Consider the following 20917-nt stretch of genomic DNA (forward strand, 5'->3'; position numbering starts at 1 on the left):
CAATTCTGATGTCACTTGAAAGCGGGGTGCCCCCAACTTTTGTTATTTTAAGAAAAAACACTGCGGGACTGACAGGGTTTATGTCAACTTTGCCAGGTGTCCAGACCACATGTGCAAGAATCTATCTCTATCTCTCAAAGTTGGTCTACTTAAGTTTGTTTGTCTTTTGTCATGGTAAATGAGTACTATTCGGTCAAAGGTTTGCTTAGTGATGAAAAGGCCATAATGATGATGAATTCCCATCTTAGCTCGCAATGCTATTATTAGCGCCATGTGTTGAAAATACTCTCTTAAAAAATTTGGTCTGTAATGATGTCTTCTGATTAATTTCATATCATTAAAGTCAATTCATAGTCATATCAAACTTTGGATCTCTAGGTGTATTCACGTCTCAAACTCTTTCTCCTAATGTATATTTTTTATCCATCCATCTTCCGAACAGCTTATTCTCATGGGGGTCGCGGGCGTGCTGGAACCTGTCCCAGCAAGTCTGTTAGTAATTAAACTAAAAGCATAGTTTGACATACTAGATTTTTTTAATGCATTTAACTACATAAATTGTGAAACCTTACCTTCTTCTAGGATGGGCTTGGAGACCACAAAAGGGAGCTCCTGCACCGGTTCCATGTACTTGTGCCCTGCACTGAGGACACTGACCTGGGGCAGGCACACCACAAGGGTTCCTGGCATAGATGCTTGGTTGTGGTACCAGCTTCGCACCGTACCAGGAATGTCACCAAAGATGATGGTGCTCGGGGATGGAAGGCTGTCATTGGGCACGAACACACAACACGATTGCAGCTCCAACTAGAGAGAACACAATGGAGGCTCATGATAAAGTCATCCGTAAAACATATTTAACAACCACAGTAGCACCTAAATTAGAAAAATGAAAAACATGAACTAGAGCTTAAAAAGATGAACCCAGTGGAGGCTCCTGTAATGAAAGTTTAAATTCCAGTTGTATCTGGCGTCAAATCATATTGCTACGCATAATGTCTATCATGTTAAGCTGTTACCGTGTAAATACTCTGCATTTCTTATCAAGCAAACCACATAGAATCTAAGGACAGCATGGGCTTAAAATGTCGACTCAACATCATTTTGGAAGACCCAATAGCTGGCTGGCTATCATTCATCCTCTTTCCCGAGCTACTGTTAACAACAGGTCACTGTGGTTTACCTCAGAAAACTCCATGAATCCACTGTGGTCTCATGTTTGACTTGTATCTCACGCATAAGCACGGCGAACGAAACATGCAATTTCCGAACCAACCTGAAAGACCTGACAGAGTTGACAGATCCAACGACAGAAATAGACTGAGGTCAGAATGTTGCAAATAAATCAATAATTTGACCGTGGCCAAACCACTGACAACATCCCTTTTCCCTGACTGACTCTATATCCATCTTACTCCGTCACCCAACCGAATTTTACATCAACCTATTGGTCAAGGTAAAAGATTGGCATATAGATCTCCCTCCATGACCGGCCATTGACTCCAGATGGAGAGCCCATGTGGAGGGGACAGGAGGCAGGGAAAACAAAAGAGTTTGGAAGAGCTGAGGGGAATCCAGTGGTTGTGTTAAGGGTAATTATGGAGTTGCATTCACAGTGAAATTACAATAATGAATATGGTTTTGTACTCGACACAGTGAGCAAAGAATGGGCGTGTGGCCTTTGTGTCTTGTCTAAAGGCATAGCAGTTGAGTTGAGGTTGTGTAGGGTCAAGTATGGTATTCCCCACAATTATGTTTAACAGCTCCGTAACAAGCCAATAAACAAAAGAATGGAAGAAGTTAGCCTGTATGACGATGCCTCTTTAGTATGCGCTGATGGGCATGTCAGGTCTGTGTATGTTTTTTTGGGGGGGAAAAAAAGCATGCACAATGTCAGTACAGGAAACCAAGGATGCCAGGATGACCGAAGGTTTGTTCCATCAGATGCTCAGGGCGTAAGGCCCACAGCTGCCACATGAAACTAGACGCAATAGCCACTCATGAATTTGTGTTTTATCATAATAGAATAGTGGAAAATTAATAATCATTTGAGGGTAAACTCATGGAACAGCAGGATTTCCAAGTGATGTGAAAGGAACATTCTAAAATTAGAAATGGGCACAAAACAAGCTGAAAGCCAAGAGTGTAATTGCTGTGTGGAACTGCTGTTACACAACTCTGTCCTCAGTGGTTCAGGGTAATATGAAGAAAAAAAAAAATAGCGTAAATTACGGATAGATTGCCACTGGAACTCGGGTACAATAAGAAATTTGGAATCCACTGTCCCGCTGGTAAGAGGTTTGAAAAGTACATATCATTAAAGGCATCTCTTGAGAACCATTTGGAATATGATTTGTTATTACATCTACAGCATGACAAGATGTCAAAGTGCAATTCAATCAAGCAAAAAGTTACTCAGGAACTGCTTTTGCTAACTAATACGTCTATTTACGGGATGATTCAGGACAAAACAAAGGGGTAATGTCAGTGTCGGTGAGTGTGCAATGCAATGTCACGGTACTGTCAAAACCATTCAAAATTGACAGAAATAGTTTCATTTTGATCAGGAACTCGATATTATGTATGCTTTAAACCAATCAATTCCATATGCAGCTGCACGTGCCAGGGCTTAACTGTGAAAACATTACTACAGAGGACACAGGACTTACTTTAATTTCCTGAAGACTTAAACTTTAAACCCAGACTTCTAATAAATAATAAATTACATAGAAAAAAATACGTTTTGCCTTCAAAGGGGAGACAGGTACCCAAAATCAAAGTCCCACAAACAAACAAAGCACAATGACTAACAAAAACGTCAGAGCTATTGCTCTAGTATGTTTGTCACACGGGCTTCTTAATGTCTTTTAAAACAAAAACGAATAGACCCGTGTTTGTATGAATGGACATGGCCTTACTGTTTGTCGCCTAAAAGTGACGTCATTAGTGTCATTTTAGTTATTAGATAATTATAATCACCTTTATTTTGTCAATAAACTCATCGCGTGACACGAGGCACCAAATGAGCTTATATGTGTACATATTTGTACAAGTAGATGCTGTACAATTGGTCTTAAAAAGTTGTAGTTTGAATTAACAACGAGCATTTGGGAGGAATTCCAGCACTTCAAAATCTAATCTTTTTCATCTGATCCAAATCTGATGAAAAATATCAAATATTGAAGTTCAACATTTCACATGTGAACAAAAAAAACCTGTTCAACTTCTAACAACTACAAGAACGGATGTCATTTTTGAGTGACAGCATGCAGGCTATTTGTGAGGTGACTTTTGCTTATCCTGGGACTTAAGCCCTTATCCCGTCATTTTAGGCCTTCAAAAGGAGCAGGACCTTCTTACACTTTGATCTGCAATCACTCAGGCACTAACTCAATCTGGATTGTGGATCAGAGCACCAGCATCTGCTGGTCGGCAATAAATAAATATAAAGAGACATATGATCAAATATTTAAAAGCTTATCAAGTTGTTGGGTATGTTAATTGAATTGCATTTCCCCCCCATTTTAATATCTTCACTTAAATCTGGCATTACATCACAGAGCTTGAAACCGTTTCCCTTTTTTGTGGCAAATTCTGCTCACTTTTATTTCTAATCGCTTCTTTCCTCCATCAGATAGTGTTACAACTCCAGCCACATGTGAACTGCTTCAAATAGCTACTCTCCTCTTCCACGAGCACTACCACAACCTACAAAATGTCCCCGACTTCCTCTGTCAATGCACAGCAGTGAGAGCATATCCTCTGACTCACATATCATTTTCCCCTAGAGTCTTTATGAAGATAGTTATCTGGTTCCATCAGAACAGATGTCACTAGAAAGGAAGCCACAACACCAACGTACATACTTTTAAAAGGTATGGCCAAAGGAAGATCGTCTATAGAACCACAGAAGGCATTTGGGGTCCGTTTCCAAAAATAAGGATCCCCCATCCACTTTGAGAAAAAGTGAGACATGATTACAAAAATGTACTACTAGCAATTGCTCCTACCTTGCATGTTTGTTGTTTTTTGCAACTTCCAAGCCATTTTATCTTTCTATGTTATGCTTTGGGTTACTTTAACAACTGCGCAGAGGCCATTTTAGAGCAATTTGCCATTTTCAAGACCCACAGGATATTGTGGTCAATGGTTATATACACACCAAATTACTAAATGAAAGAATAGACTCTCTCCTTTCACCAGGGAAAAAAAAAGTCTGATTCTCCCTTTTTGCCTTCTATTATAATCAGCAGTAGAAAAAAAAAGAGGTGGGTTAAAAAAATACAGCCGTTTCTCCCAGTGGACTCAAAGTGTGTTGATTTCATTTCTAAAATGGGGCATTGATGTCTTCTACTGATAGTTGTGCATCAGTAAAGTTGTTTATAAGTTTACAGTGGAGTTAAATTACTTCCAAAAACCATCCCGTTAAAAAAAAATTAATTGAGACGTGGCAGTCAATCGCAGTGATTTAAGAGAAATAGTACTTATGATACTTTTCAAAGAAAAATACTGTTAAATAGACTTAATTTTATGAAATAATGAATTCATATATGGCATATATATTTGTTTCGCTACCAAACCAGCCGAAACCAGCACTTTTATGTCATGCTCTGGCACAAAATAAAAATGTCTGACATTCTACCGGCGGTATCATGATGAGATCGTCTGCCTATTCTGCTTTCAAATAGCAGCAGGGTAGGAAAAATGACAAATTTCTGTTGTAACTGCCAGAAGGCAAAAAGGTCTCCTTGGACAGACACGGTGTCCACACAGAGAGAAAAAAAACATATATTAAACACAGCCACACATTATCTGACGTTGATATCTAATTCTTCCCAAACACTTTTCAATCTCACACATATACACACAAAAGCAATTCAGAACCAGAGACGCAGTGCTGCAGAAAAGGAAATTAGAAACACCCTCCTTGCATCCCAGATGAAAACATTTGCAACTCAGGAGAAGAAAAATCTCACTGGGGGGACAGGCAGTGAACGGAAAAACACATCCCTTTGTTTTTAAAAACCTGAAACCTCTCCAAATGTAATCTTCCTGTGCCTGCACTAGACGGGACAGTGTTTCCGAAGTGGCTGGTCGGATGAATAGAAGGTCCACAGAGCATCCCCCCCCAAATATCTCTCTGGGCACTCCGCCCACTGTTCACCTTTTGCTCCCCCTACTTCGGCATAGGCTGCATTTCCAGCTGTATCCCAAAACACAATTGGAATTGTGGTTGTAGCAGTGTAAACAGTGTCTTCTAGAAATGTAGATGATTAATGTGTGTATCCAAAGATGAAACTGTGCAGATGTGTATTGTGGTGCGTGGATGTATACACGCTGCATTTGTTGCCACCTCAATAAACTGCTTGGTTTCCAAAGTACTACGGGAAAAGCACGTAGGCATGATGCCCTCTGACAAGAGATAGGCTCGCTCTCAGCCGCATGCCACCACAAGCAATGAGCTTGTGGCCTGGCACAGGAGCACGGCAAGGCAGTCAGCCATCCCTGAAGCCCCACATTCCTCTCTTCTAACAGTGCTTACAGAAGCTGACAAGCACTGGAGGTCTCCTTGGCTGAGGTGGAAATCTGCAAAAATAAACGCTTTAGGTGACATGAAGGCTTTGTTTGTTTCTGCTGGCCTAGATGTTTGTGTTAGCGCAGTGGGTTAATTGCAACTTTGATCGCTACGTTTATTGATCCAACAGTGGCCTTAGAGTGCGGCTGGCCTGGCCTGCATCGGCTGATCCCACCCTCTGAGCTCAAACAATCAACTCTCGACTCTTTTTTTTTGCATACTGAGCCACTACAGATGGGTTCGAAGCGGTGGCCTCGGATAAATTAGGCCGGAGGATGTCCTTAAAGGCTCCAGTTCCAAAGCAAAAGCTATGCCCAGACAGAGAGAGTATGCAGTTAACTGAGTGATACGTAAGTAAGACTTAACAAGGAATGGAATGAATTGTAAACCATCTGCCCCACAGCAGTAAGATTCTGGGTTTGAATCTCGGTTTGGGTGCAGTTTGCATTTTCTCATGCGTGTTTTCTCCAAACACTTGCTTTTACATTCCAGAGCACATGTAAAGTACGTTAGGGTAAGTAAAGCCTCTAAATTGTCCGTAGGCATGAATGTGTGCGTGATTGGTTGCTTGTCTATACGTAAGCGGCAATTGACTTGTGATCAGGGCAGGGTGTACGTCGCCTCTTGCCAAGTTAGCTGGGATGGGCTCCAGCTCACTTGTGACCCAAATGAGGACAAGAGGTATTCAAAACGGATGGAATGAACTGGGTTGCAGCACACACTGCTGATTTATGTAGTGCGATGGAAAACAGCAAGCCAAACTGAATCCTCAGCTGAGCTGACCGGACCTGTGTTTGGCAAGGCTTCATCTTCTTCCATCCCAAGACAAAGGGTGGATATTTGCCACAAAGCTTGTCCAGATTCACCATCACACAGATTCCCAAAAACATGTTTCAGTCAATTTTTTCAGACATGAATTTGTCAGTCCTATACTTTTTAAGAACAGTTTCCTTCAAATTAAGCCATGCCACTGCGCTCTAACATGTTGCCAGTCAAAGTCAAAGAAAATTTACTTCACTCTTCAATATTTGTCACAAAAATGTGGACTGTTTGACTTTTTGGTATGTTTTATCGAATGATTATACATTTATGAGATCATCACAGACAGAAAAAAAAAAAACACCCTACTAGTTAACGAGTATACGATCAAACATTAAATGAGGTACGAAATGTTCGTTTTGTTTGCATATTCGTTTGAAAGTGATTTGCAACATTACAAGATGAGATGCTGAATTGAGAGATGATAAAATGGGGGGAGGGGTCAGAAGAAAAAGTAATGTGCAGAAAATGCTCCAGCTCGGGGTCAAATCCTCCTCATGGAAACTATCAGGCTAGCTCCATCAGAGCAACAGCAAATGGTCCTTTCTATATCTCCTTTACCTTCTTCCTTAAAAAACACCTCTGTCTATGTTACTCCTACCCCGATCTCCGAGCAGCTGCAAGGAGCAGTGTTACTTCATTTTTCCATGGCAACGATCTCTCTGTTTAAGTAGATCCCATTTCAGTTTTGGTAGCAACATGTCCCTTTGCCAGAATTGAAGACATAAATAGAAGGAATCATTGCTAAATTCCTGAGATGAAATTGCAGTCCTGATCACAAGCAATTAATATCATGTGTGGAAACACGAGTGTCCACTGGGGAACATGAATGAGAGGAAGAGATGACTGGGTGAATATGCAGGTAGGGGATGAATATTTGGAAAATATTTATTAACAGTAAAAGTGATTTTATTTTTAAAATCAAATCCAAATATCATTTCACAATGAGTTAAATGGTTCAAACCAGGCAAGCAAAATGTCTTACTAGCATATCAATGGTGAAGCACAAAATGACTAAGTTTAAATGTTCTGTCTTGAGCTAAAACCTAAGTACAACACCTGAATTTTTACTTTGTGCAGTTGCAAAATAAAGATCTTAAATGCTCAATGCACATAACACTTCACCAGGTATAGAATCTTATAATTATGCTCTCCTCTAGTAAAGCAGGCCAACTGTTGGAACTCGTGATGGTCATTTGAGTAATTCTCTTTCTGTATTGCATCATTGGGGCTTTCTTTCCTAGTTGTGCAAAAAACACGGTTGAGTTTTTAAAACCTTACTGAAGTTAAAGTTATTTTTTTGTCGTGTATATTGTTGTGTCCCTAAGACTCACTTTTTAGTTTTATCCTGACAAAATGCCACCTAACTGTTTAAGGAAATATTTTTCTCTCTACAATTGCACTCTGCTGTTTTTTTTGTTGTTGATCAAACCTATTGAACTGAATTGGATTCAATAGACATTTGTCAACTACCTTTACTTTTAATAAGAATTAAATGTTCTCAGAAACTGTAGAAAATTAGATAATTAAATGCCAACGTGTTCTTGTAAGGTTCGCTATTTTTAGCACAAACTTCATCTGTAAAAGATGCAAGAAATAGATTCCAACGTGCACATGTGCAGATGGAGCGTGCGTGATACAATAGGTATTCTGTTTACATGGCACTAAAATAAATTAAGAGCTCTCAGTTTTGAGATATCCAAGGCGTGGTGTACCACCTGTCAGGTTGTCGGTTTGGTTCTGTCCTACCTCCGTGTCAACGGGGCAGGCTGTTTCCTAATTACTGCTGTAGTGCTCGGTGTGGTCCTAGTTCCACAGCCAAAGGGGACAGAGGAAAGTGGAGGCAATGACGGGCTCGGCAAACTATTAGAAGGTTGAGTTAACTTTTGAGGAAGTACTGTAAACAGCTTAATGGCCTGACATGAGATCTGGGTTCTAGGAGCCCCCCCTCAACTTGCACACGTCATGCTCTCTTTCATGTTTGACATATATCGGTTTGTGTGGTCCCAGCAATGAAAATTAAATGAAATTAAAGAATCCAATTGGATTTGCATCACTGGTTGTTTACATGCATCTTACATTCAACTACATTGTTTAGACTCGCCTAAAAAGCAATGTTTATACTTAAGGTGGAGTTACCTATTCACGTCTATAAACCTGCTGAGACACTACTATTAGAAACGTGACAGGCCCTCCACAAAAAATGAAAATCAATCAGTCAAAATGCAAAGTGTGCTCGATCTTTTCATACCATCAACGAAATAATACAAAAAGGAAAAGAGGTTTGCTTTGTTACCTGTAGAGTAAGGCGTTTAACAGCATCCCAGGCATGGCCAATGAGCTGCTTCATCCGTTCCTCTGACGTTGCCAATGACTCGACTGCTGTGGTGTCGGGCATCACTTTCATGGGAACGGAAAGCGGACGGGATTCTGGAGCACAGTTGGGAAATGACAAATTACACAAGACTCAAAAAAACTGCTTGAGTTATCACTTTTTCAGCAAAGTTTTTAATAGCAACAAATATTGACCTACGTGTCGACTTCAACTATTCTGTAGCAATAAACTGTATTAAAGTCCCTGTGAAGTGAAAATAAATATCCCTTCATCGATTCTCTGCACCATTTTGTCTGATTTTTGAGCTAGAAATAGACTCCAGCTTCCCAGAAATTTCACACTATTTATAAACTATATAAATATACTATTATTTGGGTTTTGTCTGATTTTTGAACTTGGAATGGGCTCCAGCTTCCCAGCAATTTCACACTATTTAAACCCATATAAATATACAATTATTTGGGTAGCAATAAAGTATCATATCAAATATAAATTGTACAGTAAACATGTTTTATGATGATGATCATTTGGACACAGGGACAAATAATTACAAATTGAAATTTGTCTAATGTCAGAGTGGATTATGGTCATATTTTCAATATTCAAGAAGTTTATTGACCATGGTTGAGATCATAGCCTATAGAATGACTGGATGGGTGTTGTTAATGATCTTCAAATAAAGATCAATTTAGTTGGACAATATTGGGTTTTCTTCGACTGAGAATGTGCACACATGTAGATTATACACACAGATGCACAAGACAGTAATAGCTAGACATGACACATCCCGGTATGCCTGCTGTGGTCCAGACAAAAGCAGATTGTGCAGACACTCATTCTGAACAGCAGCAACAAGCCCTCATATTTCACAGATTGAATGAATCTTAGAACACACCAGAAGCGTTTAAGGCACAGTCACTGTGGGAAAAATGTGAGAAGCAAAACGAGGGATGAGAAAGGTTAAGTACAGAGGCAGAAACAGAGCCCTTGAGAGGAACGTACAGTAGACAGGCAGAATCCACTTTCTACCAGATTAGCCTGACGTCTGTGCCTGTTAAAGCCATCATGGTGTCAGAGATTAACAAGAGTTTTCTCAGAAGACAAATTTAGACATATTCCATGATTTAGACTCGCCTTGCTCGGCAGCTCTATCCCACATTTGTCATGAAACTTTGGTGATGTCACAGAAACTCAATCCTCCTCAGATACCACTCATCTATGCATCAATAAAATGGCCACATGGATCAACATATGTGAATCACTTGGACACTGAAGAATAGTCCTGCAACTTGTGATGTGTGTACGTATAACTGCATGGCTCCAAGTTGGATGTCGACACAGACACACTACGGCCAAAATAAAGGTATCTGTAGTATGTAGAATGCTTTAGAATTTTGTTTTTCTATCAGTATTCGTATCATATTCATATTTCGTATCGTAGTTTAAATTCTTTCTGAAATTATATCTGACGAAGTAGGTCATTTTCTCCAGGATATTTCTTAAGGTAAGAATGCACCATTATTAATTCCTATTGAGTTTTCTGAAACAAAAAAGTGTGCAGACATGGTAAAAAGAATAACATGTATATCTTCTTAGATTTTTACTGCAAAGGTGGTGAAAGAAAAAACAAATGCCCCAATGAAACCACAGCTTCTAAAGTTCCAGGGAAAAGTTCATGATTGACGGCAGCTGGCAGGTTCTCCGTGCCAATATAAAAAGGTGTTGGTTTTACAGCAGACATTGGATTTACAAACATATGTATTCCCAGGCTCTCACTGCCTCATATGATCGGTATGTAAGACTAGAACAAGTCTAAGGTATAGCGCAATCAAAGAATAAACAAACGGGGCACACATTAATGAGGTAACAAATGTAGTTCATTCCCTACATTTTTTCACACTTCTTCACTACGTCCTCTGGCATGTTATGCATTATAAAAGGGTTCTAGTGAAGGGAAGTGTTGCACAGTCCGGAAAAGGCAGCAAAATGCATTTTTGAATAAACCTTCCTGCCTATTTGACTTAGTTGTTTATTTAAATATATATCTGACCATCTGTATGGAGAACAATTGGAATGGACATGAACATGTGATTGTAGACTGGCGGACGGGATTCGAATGGAATGTACATGATGTCATGAGATGGTTTACGATTGTTACGATATTGCATGTGGCTCTTACTACCACAACCGGGCTGGCTCTTGAAGCTGTGGTCGGTTTTCAGTCAGTTATTATTATACCTGTTAGATTCCGGATCAAGTATCGCTTCCCCTTGCTAAATGTGGGGCCAAGAATGAGTAGATTGTTATAAAGTCATCTAAGGTAAGTGAAAGAACGGAGAAAAGAACGAAACAATCGGGTCCCTCTGGCATGTGTTGGCGGGTCAGAATATAAATGAAAAAAAGGATACTGCCTGAACCATTGATGGGATTAGTGCACTGGATGTTAAAAAGGACAAAACCATGTGATTAAGGGTTATAAACTTGACTTGACCTGACTTGAGGTGTCCCGCACATTGAGTGAGTCCAGTTTCGAATCCCGGTATCTCCTCCTATTCTCACAATTCCAACTTCCCTTTCTGTTCACTTCACTTTGACCTAGAAGCATCTAGCCAAGATCCACAAGAACTAATACCCTTATCATTCATAAAAGCACAAAAAGGAAACACAAAGGAAAATGTAGTCCCTCTTGTTTGAATGGGCTAATCAGTATGAGGCATCCAAATACCTTCAAATTTAGCAGTAAGAGTCCCTCTGAGACTATAACCAGTATTCTCGGGAAGGGGCCTCATATCTCATTATTTATAATTTGTCTTATTTTCTTTGCCAAGTCAACCATCCTTACCTTGATAAATTATTAGCTGTACAAGAAAAAAAAGTTTAAATATATAAACTCCACAATGAAAATATTATCCCATTCTGAAAAGCACACAGCAGCCAATAAAAACCCGCCAGACTTCCATCACGCTACTAAGAGATTATGAACACTGCGAAATTCTGCCTGCATATGTCTTCCCGTCTGTTCCCTCCATCATTTATGTGAACTGTACATAAATGCATCTCTCAGCTCTTTTTGTTTATTTATACCAAATACATAGCAAGTGAGGTCTATACCGAATGTCTCTTACCCATGAACTTTCCTGTTCCCAGTCTAAAATTATTATGCTTACATAGCTGAGATTACCAAAAAGGTTTTCTGACGAGCGCAGCTCTGACCACCAAACTATATTTTTTGACAACCTTATAGATTAATGGCACAAACAATACAAATGTTTCCATTTCACTCTATCGTTTTCTCGTACTCCCAGTAAACAAGAAAATTACACATAATCCCATCATCCAGACCACTAGCAGACAGGAACAAAGGCAGCACTTCTCGTTCCAAATTTTGGGAAGCGGAGCCAGATTGGAGGATAGGTTTCTCAGCAAAGCAGAATTCTCTTAGGGCGCCAATGGCTAATTGAAGGATTGAAAAGCAAGGCCAGTGAGCTCATTTCTCTGGTAGATGTTAGCGAACAATGAGAAGGTTGGGACTTGGAACATGATTCTGCTTCCCAAAAGAACATTCATTCGAGAGAGATAAAAAACTACTTAGAGGTTACTTTTATGTGAACCACTTTAAGTAATTGTCCGGGGCAGACGTATATTGATTTCAAACTGCAGCAACAAACAATCACTACACACAACATAGTTAAAAAAATAAAAATAAAAAAATTGACAAAAGAGTCAACAAAAAAGCCAGGGTCACTAAGGTATGAGGGTGATGCCATAACATAAAAACACAAAGCCATTCAGTTCCATTCAGCAATGCTTGTTCTACAAATCAGTGCTATTTTTAACATGTACAAGTACATTTAACATGCAGCCACTAAAACCTGAGGGGAAGAAAAACAGAGTAACATATTTTCTTGCCAAATGCAGAGATTATTGGTTCTGAGATTTGAGCTGGGCAGCAACAACACTACAGCATGATATCACCTTGCCCTTAGCGTTTTCTCGGGAAATGATCTGCAGTGAGCGGGATGTGTGCGTCGAGGTACATTTGCTTGCACATTAACAGGCACCCACTAAAAGCCTGGAGGAAAGTCCCCTTGATTACGATGTAGCTATGCTACCATAACAGCATTGTACGCTCTTCACATGGCCAGATGGAAGCAAGGTAAATATCCACTACAAATGCAGTTGCGAGACATTTAATTTTTTTTCCCCCCTGACTTATTATGTTCATTCCAAACACAATTAGCCATCTGTGTAATTTTTGATTTATTTTAAAGCTAGTCTGAGGAATCCCAAGAACACAAATGTAGCCTGTTTTCTAAAGATAGCACAAGTACAAAACAGGGCCTGAAACATTCATATGCCACGTTTTTCACCATCGCTTTCATTTAATACAGACGCATTCTGCTGCTACACCCAAAAAATTGTTTCATTTCACGTAATGTTATGGTTAATATGATAAGTATGTTTCAAATGTGGTAAAACCTCTGATCAAAGAGGGTCTGCCAGTGGGATACGTTTGATGATTACCGTAATTTCTGGACTATAAAATGCACCGGAATATAACCCGCACTAGCTAAAATTAGGGGCAAATCCTATTTTGTTCATATATAAGCCATACCAGACTGTAAAACGCAGGTGTTTTAAATAAAATGTCCTAGATAACAGTATTGACAAAATAAAAAAAATCTTTTCACAATGACATAAAAATCCATAGATAAACTGCACCAGACTGTAAAACGCAGGGTTCACATCTTGTGCCTCATAGTCCGGAAATTACGGTAGTACTGTAAATTTACCTGTGACAGTCTTGGTTTTGACAGGGCTGCTTGCATAATCAGAAGCTTGATTGGAGTGCTGCTTGACCAATGGTGTGCTGGCAACCGATACCTCATCCTCTCTTCGCTTTGCCAAGGGAACTGGACCTGGATTCTGCAATAAAATATATGAGATTAGCTCCAATCTCAAATTTCCAGAAAGTTGCCAAATGGCTGTCTAACTTGAATTATAACGAACTGTACATACAAGATACCTATTAAGAACATATACAAGAATGTACAAAATTTCATCGCATTGGTTTTGTCAGGGTCAGGTTCGACTTGGATGAGGACCCAACCATGGCAAAATAATGACAGTTGCCGCTCACCCCGCACATTGGGTGATTTATCATAAGGACTCCTGTATCACGTTCACTCACAGCAGAGGGATTGCAACAGCTCAATAGTTGCTACACAAATGAAGACGGAAAAGATGTTTGAACGCTAAAAGAAGCATCTCACACCTGTTGTTGTTGCCTGCTGTTCCCTCTGTGAGGCTGATGCAGCAACCATATGCAGATGATTGGGTCCACGTTGATAGATATACCTTGGACACTGGCCAGCAAAACTGCACCTGGACGCACGAGAGGCCAAAGAAAATGAATTGCAAAAGTGTAATTCACAAAATTGCTCAAGTGAGACTGAACAATTTGATTACCATACAAAGAATATCAATCGTGTTGTATCTTTCTTGTTCTACTCTCACAGTACTCAGTGTGACCTAAATATCTTGAGTGTATAAAGCTGTTAGTTGGAGAGCAGCAGGCACTATTTTTCCTCCAAATGCACTGTTCAAAGAGGTAGCACTCTAAGCCAATAATAACATTTTCTTCTGATAAATTTCTATGAAACTTGAGACTTTGGCTGTGTTTTGGTTTACTCTTAAATAATAATCTTTACCAACAATAAGCGAGCCCTGAGGTAATGCGTTAGGATCCTATCAATAATGATTCCCATGCCGGCAGGATTAGTGCGGGATCTCTGGCGTGCCGTGGAATGTCCCAGCATGACGACAGGAGGATGTTTTAGCTCTAGCAGCAGGACTTTCAAGAAGTTTAATGGTACTTTGGACAAGACCCCAATCTGCTGTTTCAGGCCCCAAGGCAAAGGGGAAATCAGTGAGTGCATATGTGTGTGTGTGTGCGTGTGTGTGCGTGTGCGTGCGTTCGTGTATCAAATTTGTGTTTCTGGTGTGCAATGGCTATGACAAAAAAGGACAAACGCTTTCATCAAGTCAAACTTAGGATCCTTCCTTTACTGTTTCATCTATCTTTTGACTGACATCGTTTAATTTCCATCAGTTCTGCCGTAAGGTTTCCTTTCGCACCTCCCAAATATCTTGTGTCCTCAACAACAGCTTTTCTGGCATCTCTCCCTAATTCAAATCTATTCCATAACCCGCCCTTGTGTTTTCCCATCCATCTTCCACCCCTCCTTCCCTTGTACCACAACCTCCACACCACATTACCATTACAATCTCTCACTTCATCGTCCAGATCGCTGTCATCCTCCATTTTGCACTACTTTTTCCACCTTCAGTCTTCTTTTGTCACCATGCATCCACTCTCGCCTTTTCCTAAATAGGAATCATAATCTCAACCCTGTGGCTTGAACTCCTTTACCACAATGTGGCTGCCTAATAGGACTTGGCTTTAGGTGCAGTGCTGGAAGCCAACTTCTACGAGTTCCATCATAGAGCAGAACAGCATGAGCAAGAAAGAACCCAGAAGGGAGTGAATGAGCTACATAGTGAAGATGTATTTTGTAAATTGACTTTAAATATAGGGTTTGGGTGAAAACTGTTCGGATAAAGCATATTCGTGAGTCACACCACAAGTCAACTTTATCACCAGCAACCTATCTGATTTATTATTACAGAGATAAATAAGCACAGAAAATATGCGTTGTGTGTAATTGAATCCAAGTATCGCAACCAAAGAAGCGTATCTGCTGTCAAGACACCAACATAAAAACAGAATAAAGCTACAGTTGAAAGAAAAAGTATGTAAACCCACAGAAATGTATAAATAATGTAGGTAATAAATGTTATCTTCATGTAATTGTAAAAGTGCAACAAAACAGTTTGGAAATAGTCTCAATCTAAAAAAAAAAAAAAAAAAAAAAGACAGAAAAAAAATCCTCCTTTTCAGTTCAGCAAACATTAGTCGTATAAATCACTCTCTTGAGGTCATGCTACAGCATCTGAATCGGGATGAGGCCAGGACTCTGAAACACTCCAGAAAAATGTACTTTTTCTGTTGAAGCCATTCAGTTTTTTGCATTGCTTCAGCCCTTTGGGTCGTTGTCCCCATGCATCATCCTTCATTTGTTCACTTTCCATTAGCAGACATAAGGTCTTAAGTCAAACTTGAAAATTCATTTTTCCTGTCAACAGTAATGGGTCCAGTCCCTGAGGTAGCAAAGCAATAACAAACACTGATGCCCCTTCCATCGTACTTAAGTTGGAATGAGTTTTGATGGTGGTGTTGTGAGTTATTTTTATTATTATTTTTTGCCACACATAGCATTGTGTGGTCTTTCCAAACATTTGTCCACACAATTGTTTGCCATATGCTATGGAACATCCAACAGATTGTTCCAATTCCAACAATCCCCAAAGGATCCACACTTTTCTTTTCCTTGCAACTGTATTTCACTGTCATGAAATAAGGAGGATCTCCTCTCATTTTACACTACAAGTCTAAAACTGCTTTCCGATACAGACAAGAAGTCACAAATGCATGCTCCAGGCTCTTATACAACAAAGATATATTTTGAGTCCATTGGATTTCCCCATCACTTTTACAACAGTTGGAATTCAAAGAGTTGTACTTGGAAGACATTTGATTGCCAGGTAGTATAAAGTGGCACAAAATTGGCTGAGTGTGTTTCAGTGAAGACTGATTGTACTCCAAAATGGATGGAGTGTTACTGGTCTACATTAGGAAACAAATAAAATGAATAAAACACCCTAAACACAGTATGTTTTACAAATTGAAAATATGGCCACACATGTTTATTGTCATGGTCTTTTTCTTCAAGAGTGAAAATGTTCCGTAGTAATCTCAGAGACACAACGCGTTGACACGATTTTTGGACCTTTGAAGGCCAGGGCTATTAACACAACTATGTTCTTGTTCAATCATATTGTTGGCACAACAGTCGCTTTGAAGCAGGCAGCATCATGAAAAAGCCTGACATGCTTAGGGGGCAACCTCAGCAGCACGCTAACTGTTGTTTTCTCTGCTCTAAAAAGGCGGCACATGGGTAATTACTGCAAGTGACGACAATGATAACAGATGTGTTTTTCTTACTTCATAAATTATTCTTGGAGAAAACACTAGTGAACTGCGCCGTGAATGTGCCGACATATGAGGACACACTTACCTTGACTCACCCACAATGGACCTATTAATGTCAAAGGTGATTTTTTTTTTTTTTTTCTCCAAAGGCTTAAGACCAGTAGACTTAAAAGAGAGTGTGGGGCTGCTGGTGTTATTTTACAGCTCTCTGACATCAGGCTGCTCCCAGGCTGCGTCCATGTCGACTCATGAGACCGGACGGACTAAGGCAAGGCCTCTAAAATCTCTAGAACAAATGATATCCATATTCTGTCGTCTTTTTTTTTCTTGACTCCCCAAATACTTCTTTCATATCATCCCTCTGAAGTCATATCCTCTCTTTATGTATTTATCACCATATATTATGTTACAATGCAAAGTCTGTGTACAGCATAATGTTCCCCAAGTGGCGAGTTAAAGAGGGCCCAACCTTAAAAAGGGCACAACCTCCAAACTACAGGGCCATGACCCAACCATCAGAATTTTAGACAGGCAAAAAAAGACATGCCCGCCTCCCGCCCCCATCAAGAAGAGGGTGGGAGTAAAGCCAGCTAATCGCCCCCTCAGAATTGGTTCATTATTGGACATGAGGCAGTGCTGGAACTATGTGTCCAGCTTCTCCAACTGAAAATAAATAAATATAGCCCAGCTCACGTCAGCCAGATGACTTCTGACAGGTTTAGTTAATTTCGAAGCCAAGTAGCAAAACAAAACATTACGCAAGCGTGCAGGGCCTATGCTGCCTTTAATTGCTTTTCCGATGAGCTCATAACTTGAAGGTGTCCTGGAGTGAGCCGTGCCGTTCGACAGGTGTTCTACTGGTTTGGGAGTCGCTGCGAGTGTCGGTAACTATAAATGTATGTGTGTGTGTTTATGTGCATGTATGCTCGTGACAGACCAGGAGCTGCTGGCACTGTGCAAAAATGACTCAGCTGTGTGTGGGTGGGTGGGTGTAAGGAACAGTATGTTCAAATTTCAAATAAAAATATGTACATGCATCTTTGTCAAGCTATGGGAGTGTTTTTATTTTCATTGACTGACAGAGCCAAAAAAGTGAGCGAAATACTGCCTATGTAAACTAACTCTTACTCAAAATCATTGTTTGCTGTTTCCACGTGGGGCTGCGACCTGAGGGCAATGCTGCCGAAGGAGCCACACAGGCTGGTTGACTGGAAACAGACACCCGGCAAACAAAAAGGCCAACCGGTGGTTTCATGTGTGTGCGCGTAGTTGGGGCAATGATTCATAATTAGAGAGAGGTACTGGATATGTGCTTCAGCCAGAGACCGTGTCAATGTGGGAGAAAAAATAAAAAATGTATGACATAAAGGAGAGACGTACATTGAGATAGTGAAAAAGACACAAAGGCTGAGATAGTGAAAATAAACAGATGGACTATCTAAAACTGAGAATATTGGAAAGTAAATGGGCCTGTATCTGTATGATTTATGGTATTAATACTATAATCAGTACATCCTATGTCATGTAAATGGAACTGGGTACATTACATACAGCTAGACGAGATAATGCAGTAGTACACTTCAATGCATTATCTCTGCATGAGCATGTGTATGACTGTGCGTGTGAACAAGTTTTTCAAGTGGCTCTCATCAAGCTATGTTATCAGCAAAATAAGGAATCACAGATGGAAAAACTATCAACTAGAAAATCCTAAAAAGTATGTGCTGGCCTAAGTAGCGAATATTTTCAAAATGTGAGATTAAGCATTGCAATATGATGATTCACTTAAGAACACTAAAAGGAAATCAACAACAACAAAACTAAAAATATCTAAAAAGAGTATGTATATATACGTCACAGTTAAGTATTTTTCCATAAACTCTAAAATTATTTAAAAGGTAATCTCATGCAATACTATATAAAATGCATGTGGGGAAAATTATTTTTACATGAACTGTGGACTAGTAGTGAGGCTAGATGAAGGGTTTGAAGAGGCAGTACAGCAGCTTGGCCGATGCTGATAAGAAGCTACACAGTTATAACATATCCCCTTTTATAGCCAACTCCTAAACTTCATAAATTAACAATGACTCTGAAAAAGAGCCAAAAAGAACGCAGCTCTTTCCTGTGCCCCTAATGAAAAATGCTGCAAGGATTCGGATTTAACCAACTCTTATCTTTCCTGTATCCTTAAGGCACTTTTTCCTCGCTATGACCCAAAAAATGACGGTTTTGTCTTTCTTATTTCATGTCATTCTAATGTAAAATTAAAGTCATGACCTGGCTCTTGTCAGCAAGATAGCTAGCCTTCTTAATGAGAGACAAAACAGACAAGGGCCTGATTGCATTAATGTATCATTACCATATCCATCATGGATATAGAGTGCACTGTGTGAACTTAAAATGAGCTCCAGGGTAACATAAGGCAAACGGAGGAGAGACTTCTGAGCTTATTAAAATAAACAGACTTCTGCTTCTGCTGCTGAATTCCGACAGATAGACAGAATTTTGCATAGTTACCTTGAAAAGTCCTTATCGCAGCTATCCTTCAGACGGCTCATGGGCTTTTACTACAGTTCAAGCTCAGTACTTTCAGTTTATCATGAAGGGTGAGGGGGTAGTTTAACTCTAATGTCTGTCATTAACTGGGCCTCCTTCTGTGTATTTTATAATGACCTAAATTTTTGAACATAGCTATGTTCATACACATTGAAGAGTTCAACATTTATCTTGATGCAAAACATACAAACTGTATAAAATATTGGCAGACTACCACAATGTATTTGACTGCACATGCTTCAATGCATGCAGTACATATAGAAAAACCATGAGCAAAATCAGGTTCCAATAATAAATGCCATTTTCCATTAATTTGACTAACTGATTGATTAATTAACTGTTTTTCTAACAGATACCACAACAGGCCACAAGTGAAATCACACAGGAATGTCAAGATTGTCATGTATGATTGTGTCGACAGTGCATCAAAACGAAAGTCGTTTCTGTCAGTCTTAACTTTGATGAGTGTTCTGCTCGAAGAAAATCTGAGACAGCAATTTATGACTGGGTCCCCCCTAAAGGATACAATATAGCCAGTTACGCAACAATTTGGAAAGAGTAATAGCACTAACCAATAAAATGTGAATATTTTTTAAGTTGAAACATGCTATATTTTATTTTGACAATATTTAATAAAAAATTATGGCACTTTCACCGTCTCTGTTTAGGGATGGCGCACACACAAGCGCAATGACTAAAGTGCACACAAGTGGAATGATCTGCCACTAATGCAAAAATGAACCCAAAAAACTGACTCAAGTGATCAATGTTAGTCTTATATTGTGGCAACATTAGCCGAGCCTATACACTCAATGAGAAAAAACAAGACCCAAACATTCAATCTTCAACCATGACCTCACATAAATCGTGGTGTGATATCAGAAAACATAATATTGGGCTTACAATGAGGCCCTGACTGCACACACTAATTCAAGCTTGTTTTGGGATAAGAGCAAGAGCATGATAAGCAAATATAAACCTCCCCAAGCTTCAGCCAGTCTGAGGCCTGCGTTCAGAGTACTGTAGGTTTCCAACTTAAAGCAAAATCACTACCTTATACAACCCATATTAAGACATGCTGGCTTGGCACATTTTAGCTGTTTTGTACAGGGGCTGACTGGGGGGGGGTTAGGGTTAGGGTTGGGAGAGTTTAAAGGAGAGCAAGAGCACATACAAGCTGGAAGTCAGTGATCTGGGTTGGGTATTTTATTATTATTAGAAGCTTCATGAGCATGGTGGCAGGACTCTTAATTATGAGACAGAGGTTAGAAGAAGGTAATAGTGTCGGCAACCCGTCCTTTCATCTCCCGAGCTTGTATATGCTGTGAGCAGAAGAGAGTGGTGCTTGAACTGCCGGTGTTTACTGCCTGTTTATCTAAGTGGGCATGTGAGGCCTGGAGGGCCAAAGCAGGTCAAACCACACACGGCGAGAGGAGTCCAGGACCCCCGAAGGACTACTCAAAGTGATGAAGTTTTACAACTACTGCTTGGTCTATGACTACTGCTGCCGATGCGC

General features: G+C 39.8%; 1 protein-coding gene across 6 annotated transcripts in view; it reads right to left on the minus strand.

Moving 5' to 3' along the window:
- The window catches only part of LOC125974911 (intermembrane lipid transfer protein VPS13B), a 212407-nt gene that overhangs the window by 119007 nt on the left and 72483 nt on the right, over nucleotides 1-20917 (minus strand). For all 6 annotated transcript variants that reach the window (XR_007483786.1, XM_049729841.2, XM_049729843.2 and 3 more), the window contains 4 exons: nucleotides 14005-14114; nucleotides 13523-13655; nucleotides 8691-8824; nucleotides 573-807 (listed from right to left, as the gene is read on the minus strand). Coding sequence is in view for 5 of the 6 variants with exons in the window: in XM_049729841.2 (XP_049585798.1) it covers nucleotides 573-807; nucleotides 8691-8824; nucleotides 13523-13655; nucleotides 14005-14114 (612 nt within the window). In the remaining variant the exon portion in view is untranslated. The remainder of the gene's footprint in view (nucleotides 1-572; nucleotides 808-8690; nucleotides 8825-13522; nucleotides 13656-14004; nucleotides 14115-20917) is intronic.

This window comes from Syngnathus scovelli, chromosome 9 (genome assembly GCF_024217435.2).
Source record: "Syngnathus scovelli strain Florida chromosome 9, RoL_Ssco_1.2, whole genome shotgun sequence".
In the NCBI taxonomy this organism is placed as follows: domain Eukaryota; kingdom Metazoa; phylum Chordata; class Actinopteri; order Syngnathiformes; family Syngnathidae; genus Syngnathus; species Syngnathus scovelli.